At 57.2% G+C, this 22,595-nt stretch overlaps 2 protein-coding genes across 10 annotated transcripts in view; one reads left to right on the top strand and one right to left on the bottom strand.

Moving 5' to 3' along the window:
• The first annotated feature begins 451 nt into the window (after positions 1-451).
• Positions 452-16,898, top strand: TMEM120A (transmembrane protein 120A). Its single transcript, XM_038376310.2, has 12 exons — positions 452-706; positions 7,492-7,610; positions 8,099-8,215; positions 9,620-9,679; positions 10,300-10,395; positions 11,707-11,796; positions 12,323-12,388; positions 12,678-12,739; positions 13,115-13,207; positions 14,150-14,214; positions 14,790-14,858; positions 15,420-16,898. The coding sequence occupies exons 1-12, from the start codon at positions 632-634 to the stop codon at positions 15,531-15,533; spliced, it is 1,026 nt and encodes a 341-aa protein (XP_038232238.1). The 5' UTR covers positions 452-631; the 3' UTR covers positions 15,534-16,898.
• Positions 16,899-17,953: 1,055 nt separating this feature from the next.
• LOC119844870 (NADPH--cytochrome P450 reductase) overlaps positions 17,954-22,595 on the bottom strand; it is a 63,250-nt gene continuing 58,608 nt past the window's right edge. For all 9 annotated transcript variants that reach the window (XM_043499445.1, XM_038376304.2, XM_043499441.1 and 6 more), the window contains 3 exons: positions 22,123-22,268; positions 21,591-21,676; positions 17,954-19,879 (listed from right to left, as the gene is read on the bottom strand). In XM_043499445.1, the coding sequence (XP_043355380.1) occupies positions 19,735-19,879; positions 21,591-21,676; positions 22,123-22,268 (377 nt within the window). In that variant the 3' untranslated portion in view covers positions 17,954-19,734. The remainder of the gene's footprint in view (positions 19,880-21,590; positions 21,677-22,122; positions 22,269-22,595) is intronic.

Consider the following 22,595-nt stretch of genomic DNA (forward strand, 5'->3'; position numbering starts at 1 on the left):
ATACATGTGAAGATCTGGGCCTCAAACACAGTGGCGATAAGTGTGGTATAAGGGACCAGGCCAAATCTCACTGAGATCAATGGGAAGATACACCCCCATCCAGGCTGCTCCCCCAGGTCACCTCTAACACCCCCTTCCCAGGGCTGCTCCCCCAGGTGACCCCTGACATTGCCCCCAGGCTGTTCCCCCAGGTGACCCCCAGTACCCCCTCCCCAGGTCACCCCAACTCTGCCCCCAGGGCTGCTCCCTCCCCCAGGTCACCCCCAGAACCCCCTCCCCCAGGTCACCCCCAACACTGCCCCCAGGGCTGCTCCCTCCCCCAGGTCACCCCCCAGCACCCCCTCCCCCAGGTCACCCCCAACTCTGCCCCCAGGGCTGCTCCCTCCCCCAGGTCACCCCCGACACCGCCCCATCCAGGCTGTTATTGCCGCAACCTTCCCCACCCCCCACCGTCGCGTGGCGTTCGAAAGCACCGCTCCCGAGCGCCGATTGGTTGTGACGTCAGGATGACGCTCCCAGCACCCGCTGGACGATTGGTCGCGGCGGGTCCCGGAAGCGCCCCTGCCCGGAGGCTGTGGAGAGCGGAGCGGCGCTGCGGGTTCCTGCCGCTCGGTGACCTGCCGGCGCCGCCATGAGCCTCCGGGCCTCGGTCAGCGAGTGTCTGCGGGACTGGGAGGAGCTGCAGGGCGGCTTCCAGCACGTGCAGGTGCCGGGGGGCAGGCGCTGGGGAGCTATGGGGGGGGGCAGGCACCCGGGGCAGGCGCTGGGGAGCTATGGGGGGGCAGGCACCCGGGGCAGGCGCTGGGGAGCTATGGGGGGGGCAGGCACCCGGGGCAGGCGCTGGGGAGCTATGGGGGGGCAGGCACCCGGGGCAGGCGCTGGGGAGCTATGGGGGGGGCAGGCGCTGGGGAGCTATGGGGGGGCAGGCACCCGGGGCAGGCGCTGGGGAGCTATGGGGGGGCAGGCGCTGGGGAGCTATGGGGGGGCAGGCACCCGGGCAGGCGCTGGGGAGCTATGGGGGGGCAGGCGCTGGGGAGCTATGGGGGGGGCAGGCACCCGGGGCAGGCGCTGGGGAGCTATGGGGGGCAGGCACCCGGGGCAGGCGCTGGGGAGCTATGGGGGCAGGCGCTGGGGAGCTATGGGGGGGCAGGCACCCGGGGCAGGCGCTGGGGAGCTATGGGGGGGCAGGCGCTGGGGAGCTATGGGGGGGCAGGCACCCGGGGCAGGCGCTGGGGAGCTATGGGGGGGGGCAGGCGCTGGGGAGCTATGGGGGGGGCAGGCACCCGGGGCAGGCGCTGGGGAGCTATGGGGGGGCAGGCACCCGGGGCAGGCGCTGGGGAGCTATGGGGGGGGCAGGCGCTGGGGAGCTATGGGGGGGGCAGGCGCTGGGGAGCTATGGGGGGGGCAGGCGCTGGGGAGCTATGGGGGGGGCAGGCGCTGGGGAGCTATGGGGGGGGCAGGCGCTGGGGAGCTATGGGGGGGGCAGGCGCTGGGGAGCTATGGGGGGGGCAGGCACCCGGGGCAGGCGCTGGGGAGCTATGGGGGGGGCAGGCACCCGGGGCAGGCGCTGGGGAGCTATGGGGGTACCACAGTGCCTGTCTCTAGGGCTGGGGTTCCCCCACTGTCAGGGCTGGGCTGGGAGGACCATGTCACTGCTGCCCGGCTCTGGATGCAGGCCCAGCAGGCGGGGGGTGAGGAGACCAGAGCATGGCCTTCCCCTGGCAGGCGGGAGCAGGTGCATGTGGGAAGCAGCCACTGGGCCCCCGCAGCCTCTCCACGCTCTGGGGGCTTCACAAAGCTGCTTCGAACCTGCCCCCTCAGTAAGACCCTGATAACCGCCCCCGGCGCGCACCTGGGACACAAGCTGTGACTTGCCTGCCCAGAACCCCGCGACTGCGGCGGTGAAGTTGGCTAGCCTGCCTCGCTGCCACCCGCAGCCTCTCAACGGTGCCCTGCATGTCCCTGCGAAACGCTGACCCTTGCACTGTGCCCACAAGGGTGGTACACCCAAGCTCTGGTGGGAGGAGGGGGACATGCATCTTGGAGTTGAGGACTCGCCACTAAAAATACCCTGCCAGCCACCCCATTCCCAGGGGACTCCAGCACTTCCACTGATCACAACCGTTGTGCTGTGTGGGGGCAGAGGCAGTAAGGCAACCAGATCACCAACAATTAACAGCTTCAGAGGAAATTCCCCCCCCTCCACCTTACAGGCCCCTCAATGGGCAGTCAGTGCAGGCCATGGAGTGCTGGTATGGTGTGGCACTGCCTTTGGAGATGCATTCATCCAGTCCCGTATTGTTCAGGGTGGATGTGGTACATGAGTAACTGCTGATTTTAGATCCGATGAAGTGAGCTGTAGCTCACGAAAGCTTATGCTCTAATAAATTTGTTAGTCTCTAAGGTGCCACCGGTACTCCTTTTCTTTTTGCTGATTTTAGAATATCTCTAGTCTCCGTTATTTTGTATGTTGCCAAAGGTTCTTGCCTCAACAGGTCTAAACATTTGTAAAAGAACTTTAAAACAAAAATCTGTAATCTCTGGCTCTGGAGGAAAGCAGATAGTCAAGGCATGCAAGAGTGGCCATTTTCAGCATCTATTCTCATTTATTTTTATGTCCAATATTAATCATTCTACCTCAGTAGTCACACATATATAAATGCATAGTGAGAAATGGTCCTGCTGTGACCAGCCAAGCTTGTAGTCTGGAAGGAATTTTTAATCTTGACTTTATTAATGCCATGGCAGGGGGATGTGGGGGGAATGGTGGCCTTTAATGGAAGTATAAGGCTGCTGAGTGAATTGTGACCCAGTGACTCTTATCTAGTGTCAAAACACACACTGGAGGTGTGATCTCAGGCAAGGGTAGAAGAAAAAAAGAATAGAGGTGAAACAGCAGAGAACCATTTAGCTCCCATGTTGTATCCCTGTCTGTGAGAAGCAAGAGGTTTTAGTTGCTGCTAAGCTTGTCATTCAGTAACTGAGTCTACCATACACTTTATCAGTCAGTGATCAGTGGACCTTCCTGTCCCCCTTCACACTTCCTTTGTTATGTCTACCCTGCTTTGTCACATACTGATTATCTGCTGTCCTTGACAATCAGGACAAAACAGTCTCATTGGCTGGGGAAGCCCTTGTGTGTTTCTGGGCTGAGCTGTTTGGGATTTACATCTTGTGTGGATGCAGCTAGAAAGGAAACAATCATTTTAAGGTCTCTTTCGGAAGTCTGTTGTCTGTGGACAGGTTCAAAGATGCATCTGTTTTACTGGTAGGCTCCTTGCCTCTTGACTGTTTTTCTTTTAGTAAATGATTGAATGCTTTAATGTGTTCACTATGGAGTGAATACACTACAGTGTGTTTGTCCGCCTGCCTGGTGTGATTTATATGACAGTATGTGTAGTATATGTTCTTCTCCAAAGCTTTTTGTAATCTACTTGGTATGAATACACTTTAACTCCCCTCCTCTCCACTTGGTTCTTGTCTATGGTACTTAGGTGGTTCCTGTGTCAGTTAGATCCGAGACCTACCGGTGACATGCTTTAGGGGAGAAGATTCCTCTGTCCGTGTCCATTTGATGGAGACCAAGGGTACAGAGTATACTCAGGGCAGCCTTTCTTCACTGGCTCCTCTCAGATGCTGATGGCTTTTTCCCTCTTGGGACAGTCTGTGAAATTCCTAATCAGTCACTCTAGCGGCCTTGACAGAACAAGATTTATTAATACGAGAAAGAGATCAGATTCAAAGGGGGCGTCTCAAAGTCATCTAAGTGACGCAGCACCAAGTCCTGCTTTTAGATATCCCACCCTAGAACTGCAAAGCCAGTTTGCATGGCATATGTAGCGCCGCGTTCTACAAGAGGGATGTGTGGTATAATGGATAGAACACTAGACGAGGACTTAGGAGACCTGGCTTCAGTTTTGTCTCAGCTGCAGGCTACCTGTGTGTCCTGGGGTACGTCGGTGTGTCCTGTGCGAAATGGGATAAAATTTCCTTGCCTCACACCTAGTAGCAGTTATGTTATACCAAATAGTAGATGAAATGGCATATTTAACACGCCTTTCAGTATAAGGTTCTATCTATTTTAGGTCCGTATATGGCCCCTGTCACTCTAAAGATTAGGAGGAGCTCAGATACTAATCTTCAGCACCCCTGTGAGGTAGGAAAGTACCACTTTACAGATGGGAAACTGAGGCATAGCGAGACTAAGCAACTTGCCCAAGGCCACACACAAGTCTGTGGCATAGCAGGGAACTGAACCTGAGCCTCCCAAGTCCTAGTTAGTGCCCTAACCCTTAGGACCGTCCTGCCCCTTTAATAGTTGAGATTAGTGACAGTAAAAAATTTGCATCTGCTGTGACTCCATGGATGAGTTAGACATAGTGCCTCCTGCTAGGAATCCCCAATACAAAGTGCAGTGAACCTTACCACAGATTACCCAATGTTTCCGTTCCCTGGCAAGGCACACAGGGCTAAAGTCAGAGTTGTTGTCAGTGGAGCTGTACTTTATTACACCAGACTCAACTTGTCCCGGAGCTGCGACCACAGACGACTAACCACTATCAGGGCTGTGACTTCAGACGGGGCATCCGTTGCTGAGGACTAGGGAAGGAGTTACGCTCTAGGGAGACGCTCAGCCTCGGGGAGGGGACCACACTAGGCGTCAGTGAAGGTCTTTTGAGTTCCTCTGCGTGGAAAGCTGTGGGTGTCCTGCCTCAGAAACAGCCGTCTCTGGTACTGTCAGTGGTTCCTAGATGTCTGGCTGCTGATGCATCTGCTTGAATGACTGCAGTTCTTGCCAAGTACCGTGTTCACTTGTACTGGCTCCCGCGAAGGCTTTTACAGCTGCTCCGAACTTCCGAGTGTCGTGCCCAGTGATTTATGGGTGGCCAAGTCCCATTAACACACACCCAGCAGAGTACGTGGGAGTTCTCTAGGAGTTAGTCGTAGAGCAGGGGGTTTTCCAACCCCACTGGTGATTGTTTATGCATATTCCCATTCAGCGGCTCACTGCCGGAGCCTAGGGGGAGGAAGCTGCTCAGAGAAGTAGGATTCCAGTAGCTCTGCAGAAATCAGGCTGGCTATATTGCTTGGCATGGGTCACAGCCAGGAATGAACTGTTGCAAACTTTCCCGTGCGGTTACAGCAATTTACCTCTACCCTACCCCCCAGCATTCCAAGACCAGAGACTCTCAAGCACAAACTGCATGGTCAGCCTCCTCCTGGCCCTGGCTAAAGTGGCCATCTATAAAACCAGAGTGAGGAGGTTGGCCGATGGAGTCCCCTGTGACTGGGGGGCCTATTTCCAATCCTCCATCCGTTCATGCCTCCAGGCAGAGTTCCTCTGGGCGGCGTCCTCTGACTCCCTTGACACCTTCGAGGAGAAGTGGGCGCTGTCCGGGGTTCTCTGCTCGGTGTCCCCGTCCAGTTCCCTTCGTTTGACCCTTTGACCACACTCCTGTCCCTGTTGTTCATTAGTTGTCCCCCGTAATTATTTGGCTTTCCAGGTCCTGTGGACCCCCCTCTTAGGGTGGGGGGGGGCCTTTAGCAGTTGGTGGGCAAAACCCGCCCACTTCCTGGATCCCAATAAGGACAAACTGCATGGTGGCTTCTTGATTGGGGCACCTAAGTGAGACCAGCCAACTCGTTTCACTGGTGTCTCAAGACGTGCTGGACTCCAAGCCCCCTGATTCTGATTGACCAAGAGCGTGTGTGTGCCGCTCCCCAGAAGGGTTAAGTTAAATGTACCAGAGTTGCTGTGTGAAGGGTTGAGGAGGCAGAGTGAGAAGTGATGTAATCTGCTCTCATCCCCCACCCGTGGCATATAATCTTGTTCTTGGGAAAGCGACCTGCTCTTGAGAGACCTATCCTCGTTTTGCTCTTGATTTGGCCAATTTGTGAAAAGCAGGCAAAGATCTAATCTAACATCTTAACAGCTCTTAGTTCCTTCCTCTTACCTGCTACAAGCAGTGGGGTAAAGAACATGCCGTTTTAGAAGCAACTTGCGAGATGACAGCCCTCAAATATTCCACAGCGCACTCAGAGCTGGTCTGCTTGCACCCCAGTGTGCAAATTAAAAGGCTGCAAATTTAAATTGGGTGGAGAATTGTTTTCAGCAAAGTAGAACTAACCTGTGGGACTCCCTGCTGCAGGACACAGATAAAAGTAATTAAAAAGATAGTGGCTAGAACACTGGGCTAGAGCTCAGACTTTGGTTGTGTTCCCAGTTCTGCCACTGACCTGCTGGGTGACCTTGGGCAAGTCATTGCGCTGCTCTGTGCCTCAGTTTCCCCAACTGTAAATGAGGATAATGATACTGACCAACTTCCTAAAGCGTTTTGAGAGCTACTGGTAAAAGCTGTAGAAGGGCTTGAGATTCTAGATCTGCAACTGAAGGTTCATTATAAGATTAATTGTGAGCTCAGCTTTAATTCTCTAGTTGAAGGTGCTATTCTGAATTGTTCATCGATGTCAAACATGTAGCATCTCTCAGCAGACTTTCAAAAGAAGGGTAAGCGTTGATGTGGCAATGGCTACCACTGATTTCCTAAACACAAAACAAGGCAGGGCAGCATTTCAAAGACCATCCGTGCCAGGCTGCAGGCCATGACCCCTGATCACCAGCTGGGGGAAGATAGGGGCTCCTTCCTCCCGCAGGCTATGTCAGTCAACACGGTACGGGACCAGTCGGTGTTACATGGACACCTTCCCCTGAACCATCTGCCACTGGCCATGGTTGGAGGCCGGATGCTGGGCTCTTCACGGTCGCCTGGTTCTATAGGGCGGCTTTTAGTTCAGCAGCTTCCCCTCTGTCCCAGGCAGGTCCCAGCTGGGCGAACTTCCTCCCTGGCTGGGTGGGAGGCTGCTGGGAAATGGTGAGTCAGCTGGCCCCAGCTGGCTCCCGGGGCCTGGAAGCGAAATGGCGGTTCGGGGCAGGGAGATGCCCTAGGTCACCCGGCAGGTTGGTGGCAGGTGGGGAACAGAAGCCAGGGTCCAAAGCCTAGTCTAGGCTTCAGCTGGAGGTGGCTCCTTGCCAACTACTTGCTCTCGGCAATGAGGAGCAATGGAACACCATGGGCAAGCTTATGCCAGCCGAACTGCACCCCCTACCGTGGGGGGTGAGAGATCGTCTAAGGGAAACTGAATCCCAGTTTGGGACTGAAGGGGGTGGGGAGGGGGGTGAGACACTTGGCTCTGGGCTCACTTCCCACTACTCGTAGAGGCTGCATCAGGCCAGGGAAGCAACCCCCACTTCTCCGGTCTCCAAGCATTTACCCAGTGAGTTTCCAGCCCCAAACGGAGGGGCAAATACACTTCCCAAGCGGATGCCACGAGTTGGCGGTGGAGCTGGAGATGGTGTTCTAAAGTCCTGCCTCATGTTCCTCTGAATCCCCAGCCCACCCTCCCTCTCACACCTTCAGCCTCCCAGAGAATTAAACAGGCTCCCAGCTGAGGCACCTGGGCTCACCACTGATCTGTCCTTTCCATTGCCAGGAGGCCCATAAGCTGTACAAGCAGAAGCTCGAAGAACTAACCAAGCTGCAGGATGGGATCTCCAGTTCCATTGCAAGGCAGAAGAAGCGGCTGAAGGAGCTGTCTCTTGCCTTCAAAAGGTAAAGAGCTACGTGGGAAAACATAAGGACATCCTTGCGGAGCCCTGGTTGGAGGGAGTGTGGGAGCCTAGCAAGCAGCAGTCCTACACCGTGGGGTGCTGATTGGGGGAGGAATGATTTGGAGTAGGTGAACCATGGGGGCGGGGTAGGATGAAGGATCTGTTGCTTCTCTCATACCCTCCTTTCCTTTCTCCAGTAGTTCCTTCATCCCTTGCCCACATTAAACATCAGCTCCCCGCACTGACTTCCTAGGTTTAGAAAATTGGTGGATGCTCATTCATGCTGGTTTCCACCCTGCTTCCTCTTAGCCTAGGTCCCATTCAGAAACTTGGGGGCAGACCCAGGAATTAGCTTCTAGATTTCATCCCCCAGTTAATTCTGAATTAATCTTTTGTTTCCCGCTGTCGCACTGTCCTGCGGTGGGACAATGTCATGCAGCAGCAGCTGTTGGTTCTTTTTGTCAGACCAAGTCATGTTCCTTTCCCCAGCTGCAAGTCCTCAATAACCGCCGAACAGGAAGAGTCCATCCGGGAGATCCAGAGCCTCATCAAAGAGAGGCAAAGCATCTTCTTTGAAATGGAAGCGTATTTGCCAAAGAAGAATGGGTAAGAAGCCGTCCCATGGTCTTGGGGTCTTAGCCAGCAGTAAAAGGATTGAAGCTATTGACTTCTATGCAGCCGTTACTAGAGATTGCTTGGGTTTCCAGCCAAAAACTGTCCAGACTCTAGCAGAATGTCAGTGAGAGACCTGATACACAGCTGGTGCAAGTTAATTTCTCATCGCTTCTTTTCAATCCCCATCCTCCTGATTCAGTTTCCAAGCCCCCATTTCCACCGGGCTTGGGAAAACCTCAGAGTAACCAGCCAGAGACCGTTTAGGTTAGGGGCCTTGGAACAGTGTGTTGCCAGTTCGGAGCAGAGTATAACCCCTGGGGCTGGCTGCTTGGAGCAGCGGTGTCTTCGGACACCGCTGGCATGACGCTCGCTCGCTGTCCAGTGTACACTGGTGATGCCCTGTGACCAGCAGCCTGACCTCCCACTGGCCGGGCAAGAGGCCCATTAGTGGGGTGTTTGAACAGATGTTTATTCTAGGGTAACAGTCTCTCCTTAATGCAGTAAAGTGGGTGGGCGGGCGGGCGGGCGGGGGGGGAACAGTGACAAATGCTGCTTATTATCACTGGTTAGGAAGGTGAGGGCCGGGGGGTGGAGTTAAGGTCCCAGGTGGGATGTTTTGGGTGTGTTACCAGGCAGTGGAGCACAGGACTGCCTGCGTTCCTGGTTCCCCCACACAGCATCTGCAGTGTGCTGCTAAGCAGGGAGCCTTCCATTCAGCAGTTACTCTGCAGGCTGGCAGAGCGGGAGTAACCATCGCAGTCCTGGGACGGGAACGGCCCCATATTTTGCCTGATGTGACGTGCAGGGTTCCTGTCTCCATACCCCGCTCGTGCTATTGGCTGCCATTAGTGACTTTCCTAAATCCTCCTGCCATTGACTTGGTTGTGACAGCAGCGGCCCCAATTTGGTCCAGAGTTCTTGTCCCCAGCAAGCGCTACCCACTGTCCAGGGACCCTTGTGAGCATTGGTGGGGAGGTCCTAAGGGGCACAGGTTCTGCATTTGGCCATACTTATCCAGACTGCTGCAGGTGCCCGAGGCAGCCTTGGCCAGAAGCCACCTTCCGCTCTGCTAGTGACAGACCTGTGGCTGCGTCCTTGACAAGTGGAAAATGGACGGCTTGTCCCAGCCGGTGTTCCCACCAAGGGACCGACAGATGAATGAATAAGCCTACGTACGTCTGCACAGAGCGTGAGCGTAGTAATGCTTGGCGTCGAAGCCTGTACAATGCGTGTGTGTGATAGCCACGCACTAGCCATGCAGCAGGAGCTCTTTCAATCTCGGATGCAAGTCCGGCCACTGTCACAGCCATGCAGCTGGCTCCCCGCCTCAGTGGGCAGGGGGGGTGCTGTACACCTCCTGCGTATGTTCTCATTTCTCCTTCCATTCTCTTCTAGGTTGTACCTGAGTCTGGTGCTTGGGAACGTGAATGTGACTCTACTCAGCAAGCAGGCTAAGTAATGCCCCTCTGCTGTCCATCTGTTTGCGGCCGCTTACGGGCAGTAGAATCCTCTTTACTCTTGGAGAGGTGGGACGTCTTCTGCCAGCGCGTGAGCGTGTCTGGCCGTGACCCTGGCCAAGCTGAGCTGCAGTGCTGAGCACTGACCCGGCACTCTTCCGAGTCCCAGCACCCGCAGAGACCCTCTTCCACCAGCAGACTGATCGTCACGCTGACCCTCCCCAGGGCTGGGTTTAGGACGCTCCCTTCCCTAGAGTTATCCTCTGACACCTGACCTTCTCTTGCATGTTCTTACAACTGTCCTGCCTCTGGCGGGGGTCTTTCAGTCAAGCCTTGATGGGAGATGTACTGGGAAAACACAGGTTTGTTAGTGGTTCAGTAGGTGGCATTCTTAATCCAAGACATGCTCAACTAAGAGCCCCAGCACCCTTCCCTACAGTGTTGTGGGTCTCCTGACCAAGACGCAGTAGCTCACAGCCCAAGCTGGTATGGCCGCAGGGTTCAGGTTTACCCGGTTGCTCTTTGTAGCCACGGGAGATGGCCCTTGTCCACTGATCATTGCCTGAAGACTGGGCTTATTCTCTGCATACCATGACCCTTCGCTGTGCTTTTCTGCAGGTTTGCTTATAAAGATGAGTATGAGAAGTTCAAGCTCTACCTCACCATCATCCTGCTTATCATCTCCTTCTCCTGCAGGTTCCTTCTCAACTCCAGGTGAGTCTGTAGTGAGATGCTCACTAAGCCATGTGGGCAGCCTTACAACAGAGACCATCTCCTGGGCTGAAAGCAGGGTCTGCTAACAGACTGCTTAGGTGAGGTGCATGGGGCTCGCATGGAAGGTGCCGGGTTGAGTAGCTTCTGACTCAGGCTACCATCCCTGAATGATGGGAACCAAACTGCAGACTGGTGCCTCTATAGGATCCTGCAAGGACTGTGGGGCTACAATAGGATTTCTGGAGGTAACAAGATCTTGAGCTGAAACGTTCCCCTGGTGGGCTAGAGATGGGACCTCGGATAACAGACTGGAAAGGCGACAGTCGCGTCTCCCCAGCTTGGATCCAGTTTGCAGGCGTGCAGTGTGTCTGCTGGTAGCCCACTGGGTTCTGATGTGGTTGAGGCTGGCCAGCCATGGGGAACGGTACCCACCTGGGGGAGCAATCCAGGTGCTGAACAAGGCACCTCCACAAGTTGCCACCCTGCAGTACGGTGGGATTTTCCTGGTGCCTGTTCTGCAGTAAATTTCCATCTCATCGAAGGCGCGAGGGATGTAGCATCCAAGGGGTAGCATGGCTGGACTGGGTCAAAGGTCTGTAACTGGCTCGGGAATCGGGACTCTCCAAATAGCTGGTGACCTTTTTTCACACTCACACCCTGGTCAGTCGATGTCGCTGTTCCTGTCTCAGCACCTGGGTTGACATACAAGAGGCTTCCACTCCTCTTGGTGTGGCTGGAGCAGCTCCCCACTGAGACCAGAGCTGGTGGCCCCCGCTGAAATAACTGCACACTTGGAAATGCTCATTCAGGGGTGCGCTCAGACCCCTGGCTTCTCAAAAGCGTGCTCCTGTCTTTATTCCAGAGCCACGCCACTGCTTTCAAGTCCTTCCCAAAGAGCTTGACCTTATGTGAACAGGTTAGGTTGCTTCCCAGTTTAGGCTGTTCAGTGCCACTCTTACATTCCCTGCACTTGTTTCCTGCGTCCTGCCATGCTGCGCCCCTCGAGACTATCCCAGAGCTTGCCTCTCGGCAGCATGTGGGTCAGGAGTGGGAATGCACCAGAGCGCTTGCGTTGCGTTGCATCCCTGCCTCCCTGCAGCGGTGGCGTGGCTGTTCCCAGCAGTTCCATGGTAGCAGAAGCTGTTTAGTGAGCCAGACACTTAGCCCCAAACCGTTGCTCTGCATGTGGGCTGAACGCTCCTGCAGTGGGGAGTTCAGAGATGCCCTGCAGTGATGTCTGTCTGGTCCCCTGGGGAGCTGCAGAGACCCTGCTCTGCTCCCCTTCTTCACCGTCCGCTTTGTGTGTGACAGGGTGACGGACGCCGTCTTTAACTTCCTGCTGGTCTGGTACTACTGCACCCTTACCATCCGCGAGTGCATCTTAATCACCAACGGGTCCAGGTGAGCAGGGTCCCGTCCTCCCACCCCACAGCTGAACCCATCAGAGCCCTGTGTCCCCAGCCTTGCCAAGGAGGGGCAGTACGCAGGCTGAGCAGACGGACCCCTACCTGCCCCGAGCTCCAGGGAAGCGGGCGAAAGAGCCCCCCCAACTTGGGATCGCCTCGGCTAACTGGGAGAATGGCTTGCTCAATATTGTGAAGCACTCCCAGGGGAGGGTCAGCGGTGTCTGGGATGGGGCCATGGGAGGAGAACCAACAGCTTCAGGGGTAACAGTTCCAGCAGCCTGGCTCGCTGATTACAGCCCGGGCACGGCAGTCCCTGCTTCATGCCATAGTGCCAGCACCATCTTGGTGCCAGCTGGGCGTCTGCCCTGGCCTTGTTTTCTGCCCGCTCCTTGTGAGCAGGGGGGGAACTGATGACCTGTCTTCTCTGGCTGGAGGGGCCAGCCTGGCCCTCAGCTCCCTTGCAAACCTAGCCCCACCTGTGTGGGGGTCTAAGTCTGTCTCCCTCTTCTCTGATCCCCCAGAATCAAAGGCTGGTGGGTTTTCCATCACTACGTCTCTACCTTTCTCTCGGGCGTCATGCTGACTTGGTGAGTCTCCATCTCTGCCCGTCGCTGTGGATCCTGCATCATCCTGCCCTCTCCTCCCTGGCTCGCAGTTGGGTCACGATGAGTTAGAGGACAGATTTCACCTGGGCGGGCTCTTGCCAGCCTCCCCCTAAATTGTGTCCCTGCTGCCCTTGGGGCCTCAAAGGGAGTAGCCAGGGGATGGGGCTGTGGGACACACGCAGATAAAACCCATGGAGCAGGCTGATGCCAGCAGGGCTCTCCCTACGCGGTAATGCGCTGAGCATCCCCAGCCATCTCTTCTCTCCCGCAGGCCAGATGGGGTCATGTACCAGATGTTCCGAAACCAGTTCCTCTCCTTCTCCATGTATCAGAGTGAGTGTCCCTGTGCGGGCGGGCAGCAAGCCTGGGTGCTGGGCTTTGGAAACCAGGGCTGCTTGGAGCAGCCCAGCCGAAGCTTCCAGAGCAGCGGGCTGGCGGCTGCGTCCCTCTCCTGTTGACCTGTTTCAGCCGTGCCCTCTGGGTCCACAGCGCTTACAGGGGGATTTTTTGATGGGCCAGCAGGGGCAATGAGACTGTTTCTCCTCCCTGGCGCTCTGTGATGCTGCAGGCTTGGAAGCAGTGACAGAGCACTGGCCTGGCCTGCGTAGGGCACTGCCCAGAGCTGGGAGGGCCTGTTGCAGGCCAGTGGATTGCACGCTGGCAGTTGTGTAGGAATCTCCCCTTCCTGAAGCTCTCCTCTCCTTGCAGGCTTTGTGCAGTTCCTCCAGTATTACTATCAGAGTGGGTGCCTGTACCGGCTGAGGGCGCTGGGGGAGAGGCACAACATGGATCTCACCGTGGGTAAGTTGCTTCCCATCTCCCCGCCAGTGGCCACAGCTGAAACAGACCCCGCTGCTGTCTGCCCAGGCTGGAAGCTGCAATCTACCACCCAGCTGGCTGTCGTAGCAGCTGGCTTGGAAATGATCAGGCCCCGACCCTGACTTCATGCCCGTGGGGCAGCTTAGCCCATCCCCAAACTCAGTGCAGTCAGTCGGCCATCTGAGGGCCGGAGCAGCCCTGCTGCTCTCACCCTGAAGCTCAGGGCCGGTTGCACTTTTGGTGTTCCCCTCACTGGCGTTATGGCAGAGCAGACTGGGAGCATGGGCTGGGTCATCCCACAAATGTCTACCTCACTTGAGGCCACTGGGCATGTTTCTCTAGGGTACCTGGCTCAGTCGCTCTCCGGCTGGACTACACCTTCTACGGTGCACCGCTTCTCCCCTCCAAGTGCGAGGAGGGCATATGTCAGAGGGGTCCCTAGCAGTTGTGCATGAAGGGAGATGTAATCCGGCCAGAGGTCCCAGCCCAGAGAGGAGAAAGGGAGTGCAGACCATCTGGATACAACTCCCCCGAGGCTCTGGCACCAATTAGAGTGGGAAGATTTTGGTTCCTTATAAAATTTTCTGCAATCAAGTTTTCTTGTAGATAGAAACTTTTGACCAGCCCTACCGTTAACCCGCAGCATGCCACATGCACCCCTCCTTGCTTTCCAGCGCTCTTCCCTGGCTCTCTAAGATGCTGCTCACCCAATAAAGGCCGTCTCCTACGGCGGGTGGCCTTGCCTGGAAGCTAACGCCTCTCTCGGGGCTGTGGGATCCTTTAGGACACCAGGGTTGTCCCTGACGTCCGCGTCCCTTGTGTGTCCAAGGCTGCATAGCTCTTGGTGCTGGCTGAATCCAGCCCCGTACTCACAGCTGTAAGGCACGGAGTTCTAAGGCCCCTCTTCATGTCCTGTCTCTGCAGAGGGCTTCCAGTCGTGGATGTGGAGGGGCCTCACTTTCTTGCTGCCGTTCCTCTTCTTTGGCCAGGTGAGAACACACAGTCCGCCCTGGACGGCTCTCTGCCTGTTGGCAAGGGGGCTGTGCGGCTCAGAAAGCACTGCTGTAAAGGATCGAGGATTCTAATGGGTTTTTCGGCGCTCGCTCCTAACTCCGTCAGCCTTGGAGACGGATGAGAGGGAAGGGGAGCGAAAGCCACGGGCTAGCGCGCTACCGCCCAGGTGCCAGGGGAGGAGAGATTCCCAGCCGTGTTAGTGCGAGCAGAGTGCCTGGGAGATGCTGGCGTCTTGCAGGTGCAGGAAGCTGGGGAGTGGGACTCTGGACGGCCCCTCTGGCTAGAGACGTGCATAAAACAAGGCTCCTTAAATACTTAAACCAGCATCTCTGCTGAGCAGCACCTGCTCTTGCCTAGTGAGTTGGACTTTTCAGAAGTGGAGCTACCTCAAATCCCAGGGATGTTCAGGAAGAGCTGCCAGGTGCCTCAGGCTAGGTATTTGGGTAGCAGGAGGTAAGGCCCATGGCACTGGCCTGGGACATGTCCATGCTGGGGACCATCTTACATGAGTCTCTGTGAAAACCGTCCCTTAACCCTGTGTCTCCTTCAGTTCTGGCAGCTTTACAACGCCATCACCCTCTTCCGTCTGGTCAGACATCCGCAGTGCAAGGAATGGCAGGTAAGCGAGCGGCCCGGGCAAAGGGAGCATGGAGAGAGGGGTGGTGGAGCAGGGAAGTGAGAGGATGCCTTGGAAACTGCTGCCCCCGGACCCCCCTCGCTGCCAGCCCTTGTCCTCCCTGCAAGATGCCCAGGCAAGAGGGAAATTGTTTTGGGTGTGGTGGGTGCAGCCATTCTGCTGTGCAAGGATCGCAACCTCTGGCAATTTCCTGTCCTCATTCACTGCCTGCTGCTGACTTAGGTGGGGCATGTGCAGTGTGGGTCTGGTCGCCAGGCTTCCTCCCTCCCCTCTTAGGAGGGTCAGAACAGGGCTGAAGGGGCCACCTGTGCCTCAGCACAAAGGCAGAGAGAAATGTGGAGCTGGGAGCTCAGGTCTAGTCCCTCCTGCTGTGCTGAGGCAGGAATACGTCCACATGCAGCAGCTGAGCCAGGCTGCAGGGAAGAGACAGAGCAGTGTGATGGATGGGCCGTGGCCCCTCTTGCTGGCCACGGAGATCCCAGCTCAATACCCCCCTCAGGCTCCTGCTGGTGGGTTAATTCTAGTGTTTCCCATCAAACTCAGGTTCTCATGTGTGGGCTCCCCTTCTTCGTGCTCTTTGCGGGGAATTTCACCACCACCCTGCGGGTTGTCCACCAGAAATTCCAGAACCAGAACCAAGACACGAAGGCTGAGTGAGAAGAGGAACTGATGCTGAGATGGTGGGGGGGCTTGCTCTCTCCACCCCTCCCCACCCTCCCATCTCCTAGCCATACTCCAGGCTTTGCCGTCCGACTCTCCTCCTCACCCCTTGAACATGTTGTGCCCGTTCCTCAGAGGCAGGCCCGTACGGCCAACCTCGGGGGAACATATATGATCCAGTAAACCAGGCTGCTGAAGTCCGATGCACCCGACTGGTGCGAGGCTCCCTCCCAGTCCTGGCCCCGGGAAATGCTGCCTTTGGTTGGAGCCGCTGCACATCTGCTGTGATACAGGAGGATGGGAGCGATCTCCCCTGAGGACACCGGGGCCAGCCAGCCAATCATTTGTCCCTCTCTGCCCCCCAAGAGGTAGGGACTGCATTACCCCCCCTTTGCTCCAGAATTGGGGTGACTAGGGCAGCTACCCCAGACCCTTCTGTGCTCAGCTCTGATGTTAATGTGACCCCTTTCTTAGGGGTCAGGCCAAACCACTACCATGAATACCCAGCTTGCTCCAAGTAACCTGAGAACTGAATTCCCCCAGTTACAGCTGGTGGGGCAAAGCCTCCTACTTGGCTTCTGTTCTGAACCCTCCTGTGTGGACAGCTGGGCCTGAGGGGGAGGGAGCAACCCCCAGCCTTGACCTTATTCCAAGCTCCCCTTCCCATGGACAGTGCTGCTGAGACACAACGGGTGAACGGCTCAGCAATCATCCCCTTTGCATGGAAACGGGCTCCTTGCTTATTTGCTGCTGAGTCCCCAGTGGAAGTGCTCCGGCTGGGGGAACTAGGCTCTCCCAGCCCCAGAGTGGGAGCAGATTCCCTAAGGCCTGGCTCTTTCCTAAATCTCCTCCTAGTGATGGAAAACACATGCTTTAGAAGTGTTCTGTCCTCTTTACTACAGAGGTGGCAGCTGGTCTTCAGCCCAGGGCCACTCTGCAGCCTCTGCTTTAAGGGCATCCTGGAACTGCTGCAGCCTAATGCCCCGGCCTCCCCTTCCACAGTCCCCCCTACGCCCCCAAATCAATTCAGTGGGTAGCAGAAGCAGAGCGAGGGAAGAGATGCCAAAAACCATACAGGACACAGTGTGTGTGTAGCTGGTGCTAGCAAGTAGCTTGATGACTTAAGCTCTGACTTCCTAGCCAGCAGGTTCCCTGGGCTGGTCTCCCACCTCCTTGCTGGAGCAGCTGTCCTTGGCTGGCTTGTGATCTGCTGGGGGAAGTCTGATCAGCTAACGAGCTTTGGTTCTGCGGAAGACATGTCATGGAGGGAACTGTTGTACCTGTATTAATGTCTGTGCCTCCTTTGACAGGAAGCTCATCCAAAATAAAGGGAGGAAGGGGGCCATCCCTTCCCATGATGGAGCTGTCTCTGACCCCAACCACTGTTAATCCGCTGGTGGGGTAGTTCCAGGCTGGGGGGGAGGAGATGTTGTTTCAAAAGAAGGAAGAGGCTTGGGGGAGCCCTGTCCATTCTCATTGCCTCTGCCCAGAGCTCTGCTGCTGAGGGGTAACTCAGCAGGGGTAAGTGTTGCTTAGGCTTACACCCCCCCGCAGCATGAAATACAGACTGGGCAAGGCTAGTGTTGTTCAAGCTAGCCCAGGTGTGTGCCACAAGTGCAGCCAGACAGCTGCACGCAGGCTGCCATGTGGAGCAGTACAGCTAGAATTGAACCTGCCTTGATGCCAGTCCACATCCCCTTCTGACTGGGGAAGTTATGTGGTTCAGTCTTTGCCCTTAGTGCTAATCATACTGCTGAACACGTGACTCACTGCGATTACAAGTTGTTTTCCATCAACTCTCCACTGGAGGCCTGTTTGGAAAGAAAGCAGAGCTCTGAACCAGCCATGGAGGGAAGGAGAGAGGCCCAAAGTCAGCCAATGAGGAGAGAAACTCTGAATCAGTTTGAGCTCTTGGGGGCTGGCTGTGACAGCATTGTGTATAGCCAGACCTGAGCTAGCTTTGATCCCAGCAGTGAGCTGCACTTCAAGTCAGCCTAGAGCTGTATGTGGGACTAGCCCATGCTGCAGGTTCACTGCTACTGGAAAATGAGGTCAGGTGGAGCTTGCATGCACAGGTACCAAGGAAACACAGCCACCTTGGGAAGTGAGTTTTAAACACACTGGAGCCATGATGCACTCCACAGCTCTCCAGCACAGTCTTGCACTGAAAAGAGGGAAGAAGAGACTAAGTGACATGCCCAGGGTCTCCTTGGAAAGGCTGTGACAAAGCAGGGGACAGCAGCTGGGTCTCTTGGTCCCAGATTAGCACCCGAAGCATGGGCAGGCTGCTTGTAAAGCTCTTCTCGCAAGGAAGGTGTGACCTTCCCCCGGCACTGGAGGCCTTGTGAAAGGGTGTGGCAGCAGCCTGTAGCTCTTGCCTCTCAGGTCTGTTTCTCACTGAAATGAAGCACGAGGCAAAATAAAGACCCTGTTTTATTCCCAGGGGACAGTATATTTAAAGTATTTACATTCATGGGAGAGGCTGAGAGCGCTTTTCTGTGAGCAGATCTCAAGCAGGGGTGAACATAAAACACAGATACCAAAACTGGGCCTGGAGAAGCTGCAAAGGGGGGTTCTGTTCATGTAACTAACCGGGGTGGGGGACCCAGTCCTCCCTGCTCCCCTGGGCTGACTACAGCTGCACGAGTGCCCCCTGCATGCCAGTAGCTGGAATTATTCCCCCCCTTTCATGGGGCCATCTCTTGTCCCCTCTGACTAAGGAAACAAGATTCAGTGGAGGCAAGCACTGCGGTTAAGTCCCTGACCTGGTGGCATCACACAAGACAAACCCCAGGCCAGGGAAGCAGTCCTGGGAGGTTAGTGACAGCTCAGGAGGAAGCCAGCCTCCCCATTCCAGGGCCCAGGCTTCCAGAGGACTTTTCTGTCGCTGGGCTGGGACCTTACAAAGCAAGTCCCCAATTTGCTGAGACTGGAGCATTAAGCCACTGGGAGGCAGCCCTGACTCCAGCTCCCCACCACCACCAGCCAACTTACTGCTAGGGCCTGTGGGACCGAGGCGAGGCCAGGGCTGGCGCGAGCCTCGTGGCAGAGCAGGACTGGCACAGCTCTCCCTGGGTGCTAATGGGTTCCGAGAGCAGGTCTCTAGCCAGACCAGAGACGCCTCCATATCACAGACTGGGCAGGAGTTTACACCAGCACGGGCTTGTCCTAGATGTCGCCCGGCCCAAACAGGCCACGGTAGGCGTCGCGGGCTCTCAGCTGGCCAGGGCTGGTTTCAGACCACAGGAGAATTTCAAAGGAGGGCAAAGCTGCAGGCTGCCCCATCACAGCGAGAGGGGGCACATCCCAGCCCTATTGCTCAGGCCAAGTGCCAGCAGGACAGGACCTGCTTTGCCCACGAAACGACCAGCAAGCAGCGAGAGCTGGAAGTCTCGTAGGGCAAGGGAGACACGGGCTCAGCATCCTGGCCTCTGCCAGTGGAGACCTTCTGATGCCCCCCGAGGGAGCTAGGCCCTCTCTCTCCTGCCTCATGGGCCCTCAGCACTGGGCTCCCCACATGCAGCAGCCAGGGGGCTGGGTCGCTTTCCAAACCAGCATGCTCCAGGCAGCACACACTGCCCAGATCACCACCAGACCATGCCTGAGCAGGGGGCGTACCTCTGCTTGCACCAGATTGTCCCCAAAGAACGGGTTAAAAACCGAGGCAGCTGCCTGGGAGAGAAGGGGGCACTGGGGTCTATGCGACTAGGCCCAGAGGGGGTAGACTGGAAGCCAGGGGCTGGGTACAGGAAGGGCGGCCCCTCGCCCCCTGGCACAGTTTCCACAGGAGTACAAAGCAGCTCTGGAGAGAGGAGGGAGTGAGCGTCCTGCAGACTGTTTGCTGCACGGCAAAGCAGAGCGGGCAGCCCTGCCAGCGCCGCAGGAGAGGGGAACCCAGGAGCAGTTCATCAAGCCACGGCTCCTGCTGGTTCCTGGGGCGAGCCCGTCCATCTCAGTGGAGATGCGTCTCCCTCCAGAAAACCCAGGGGGGTTCCAGCAGTTCCCGCCCCGCCCTTTGCAGGGCTCTCAAGAGCTGTCTAGGGGGGAGGTGGATACAGAAGGGCGATTACCAGGTAAGGGGATCTAAGGTTTAGTTTAGTTTCATAGCACGTTCTTGCAATGGCTAGGGCAAGGGCTGTTCGTTTCCCGTCCAGCAGCCATCTGGGAATCCCTCCTCTCTCTGGCCCAGCAGCCCGGCTTAGCTCCAGACATCCAGGGAGTAGCGGCCCTTGGTCATCAGTTTCTTTACATAGTCCACGGCCTGGGGCTGGGTCATGCTGCCGAACTCGGCCACGATTTCGTAGAAGGCGTTCTGCACATCCCGCGCCATGTTGCGAGCGTCGCTGGAATGACAAGGGCACAGAGGGCGTGAGTGAGGGCAGGCGTCGCTCCTCCACCTCCCTCGGCTCCATAGCCCCAGGAAAGGCGAGACATTGCAGAGGCCAGCCAGGGCAGAGACTGGAAAGAAAGATACCAGCTCCCCAGCCTCTGGTGCCAGGCCTCAGCTGTGCATCTCCCTTGGGGAAAGTGACTTAGTTTGGGCCAAGGACAGGCAATACCAGGCTGGCATGTGGGCACCTGCAGCGGCATCTGGCCTAGCCAGGATCAGCCCCAGGTCTAAGGAGCTTGGCTACTGAGAGATCAGAGGTACACTGAGCAGGTAAACTCCACATGATGGTGTGGGCAACTATCCCTGGGGCCAGCAGCCTGCACCGCGCGTCGGCCTGGCACCCGCAAGCGCCCCCCAGGGCCAGCAGCCTGAACCGCGCGTTGGCCTGGCACCCACAAGCACCCCCCGGGGCCAGCAGCCTGCACTGCGCGTCGGCCTGGCACCCGCAAGCGCCCCCCGGGGCCAGCAGCCTGTACGGCGCGTCGGCCTGGCACCCGCAAGCGCCCCCCGGGGCCAGCAGCCTGTACGGCGCGTCGGCCTGGCACCCACAAGCGCCCCCCAGGGCCAGCAGCCTGTACCGCGTGTCAGCCTGGCACCCGCAAGCGCCTCCCCGGAGCCAGCAGCACCCCTGCGATGCAAGGACCTGCCCCAGTTTACATCCTGGGAAATCAGCAGAGGAGGGGTGTCTTGCCAAAGGCTATTTGACAAGTCCATGGCAGAGCTGGGGGAGAACCAAGGAGTTCCTGGCTCCCAGGCCTGTGCTCAGACCACACTGCTGTTATTCCATCCCCAGCTGCATTGGGAGGAGGGGAGGTGTTAGAGCCCATCACTCACTGAGCCTGAACCTGGCCCCTTTGCAGCCAGCTCTCCTCCCTCCCTGGAACCCACCCAGCCCTCTCTCCTTCCCCAGGCATTTCCCAGTTAGCCCAGGATACTCTGATTGCCTCGAAGTGCTCGGCCCTCCCCAGGGGCCAGGCCCGCTGTGGGCGCTGACAGAGCCAGCAGCCTTTGGCCCAGGGAGCTGCTGAGAGGGCTTTATTTGCAATCGACCCTGCTGGTTCAACTCCCCCCACCCCATTAGCTCAGCAAGGCCCTTCTCTGTGGACTCTCTGCAATGCCTCTATTCCCAGCCTGTGTCGGTTGGGACCTGAGCTGTACATATGGGGACACAGGGCAGGAGGGGAAGCTGGGGACCAAACCCAGGGCTCCCGTCCGCACCCATAGCAAGGCCTCAAGCCTGACACCTGCTGGCAGACCCAAGCACTCCCGTGACTTTACTGGGGCTCTGGATGGCCGGGATCGGAGCCTAGCACAGGACAGTGACTGGGAGACAGGGGTGTTGCTGGCCGTGACGGGGATGGCGCCACCGCCTTTGAGGTGCCAGCCCCCATGTGTGCGAGGCAAGCTCTTTGTTCCTCCCCTTGCACACGGGAGCGTCAACAAACCCAATATATGGGTTAAGAAGTGAGAGTCCAGCCACATGGTGCATCCCTTAAAGTAAATCGAGGTGCCAGGTCCTTGTAAAGCCACATGCCAGCCCCCTTTGAGCCCCCCCGAGAATAGGGCCCTGCAATGGGAAACCCCGGATTATCCCACTGTCTAGCCAAGGGCCCTGACGCAATTGAGCCTGTGAGGAGCCCAGCAGTGCTCCGGGCTGGCCTTACCCGCACACATAGATGTGAGCGTTCCCCTCGTGGATGAGCTTCCAGACCCCCGCTTTATTCTTCTTCAGCAAGTGCTGAACGTAGACCTGGCAGAACAAAGGCAGCTGGGTTTAGAATAGCGAGAAAGGGAGCAACGCCGACACCATGCGCCAAAATTGGCCAGCAGCCGAGCTGGCGGCTTCGTCCCGGAGCTGCTGCATGTCCCGCCGGGAGGGAACCAAAGCTGCAGGTCTGACCCACTCCGGCAACAGCCCGGGGGATGGCGGGGGGACATTAGGGCAGGCTCTCAAGCCAAGCAGGAGTGCAGACTGGGGCTCCCCATTCACGCCCAGCCAGGTGCTCTCTGCAGGGCATGGGGCCGCCTCACTCTGAAGTGCAGGGTACAGGCCGATGCTGCCAGGACGCAGTTGGAGCAGTAACCTGGGCTGGGGCTGGCAGCTCCTCCTGCAGCACCCTCCCGACTTTAAGAGTCCAGCCTCCCGCACATGGGCCGGAGGGAGGGAGGGACTGGAGCCTCTTCGCTGGGCTTTACCTTCTGGGCTTGGTCCCTGGAGAAGGCGACGTTGAGCTGGGTGAGGGCTCCCTCCTTGTGGAACTGGGCAAGCTCCTCTCGGTATAGGTAGTCCTCGTTCTCATGGCGACAGCCATAGTACAGCACCGTCTCGCCAACGTCCTTCCCTGGGACCCAACGGGACATCTGTCAGCCCATCCCCGTCACCTCCACATGGACTTCCATGGCCCCTGCTGCCGTCGCGTCTGAGCACTGCACCTAACTTCCATTGCTTGCAACGGGACATGGGCCTAAGTGACTTGGACAAGGTCACACAGGGAGTCTGTGCTGGAGCAGGGAATCGAAGCCAGGTCAGTGGCCCATCCTTCCACCCTACCAGGTCTAGCGGAAGGCAGAAACCTTCCACCCCTGCAGCCACATAACCTCCTGCTCCAACCCATGCCAGGTCTCTACAGCACTGTTATCTAGCTCCACCTGCCACTGGTTCCGCAAGC

The sequence above is a fragment of the Dermochelys coriacea genome, chromosome 17 (genome assembly GCF_009764565.3).
Source record: "Dermochelys coriacea isolate rDerCor1 chromosome 17, rDerCor1.pri.v4, whole genome shotgun sequence".
Lineage (NCBI taxonomy): Eukaryota > Metazoa > Chordata > Testudines > Dermochelyidae > Dermochelys > Dermochelys coriacea.

Coding starts and splice junctions, on each gene's coding strand:
- TMEM120A (XM_038376310.2), top strand. CDS start 632: ATGAGCCTCCGGGCCTCGGTCAGCGAGTGTCTGCGGGACTGGGAGGAG. Junction 10,396..11,706: donor AGGTTCCTTCTCAACTCCAG/GTGAGTCTGTAG, acceptor TGTGTGTGACAG/GGTGACGGACGCCGTCTTTA. Junction 12,389..12,677: donor TCGGGCGTCATGCTGACTTG/GTGAGTCTCCAT, acceptor TCTCTCCCGCAG/GCCAGATGGGGTCATGTACC.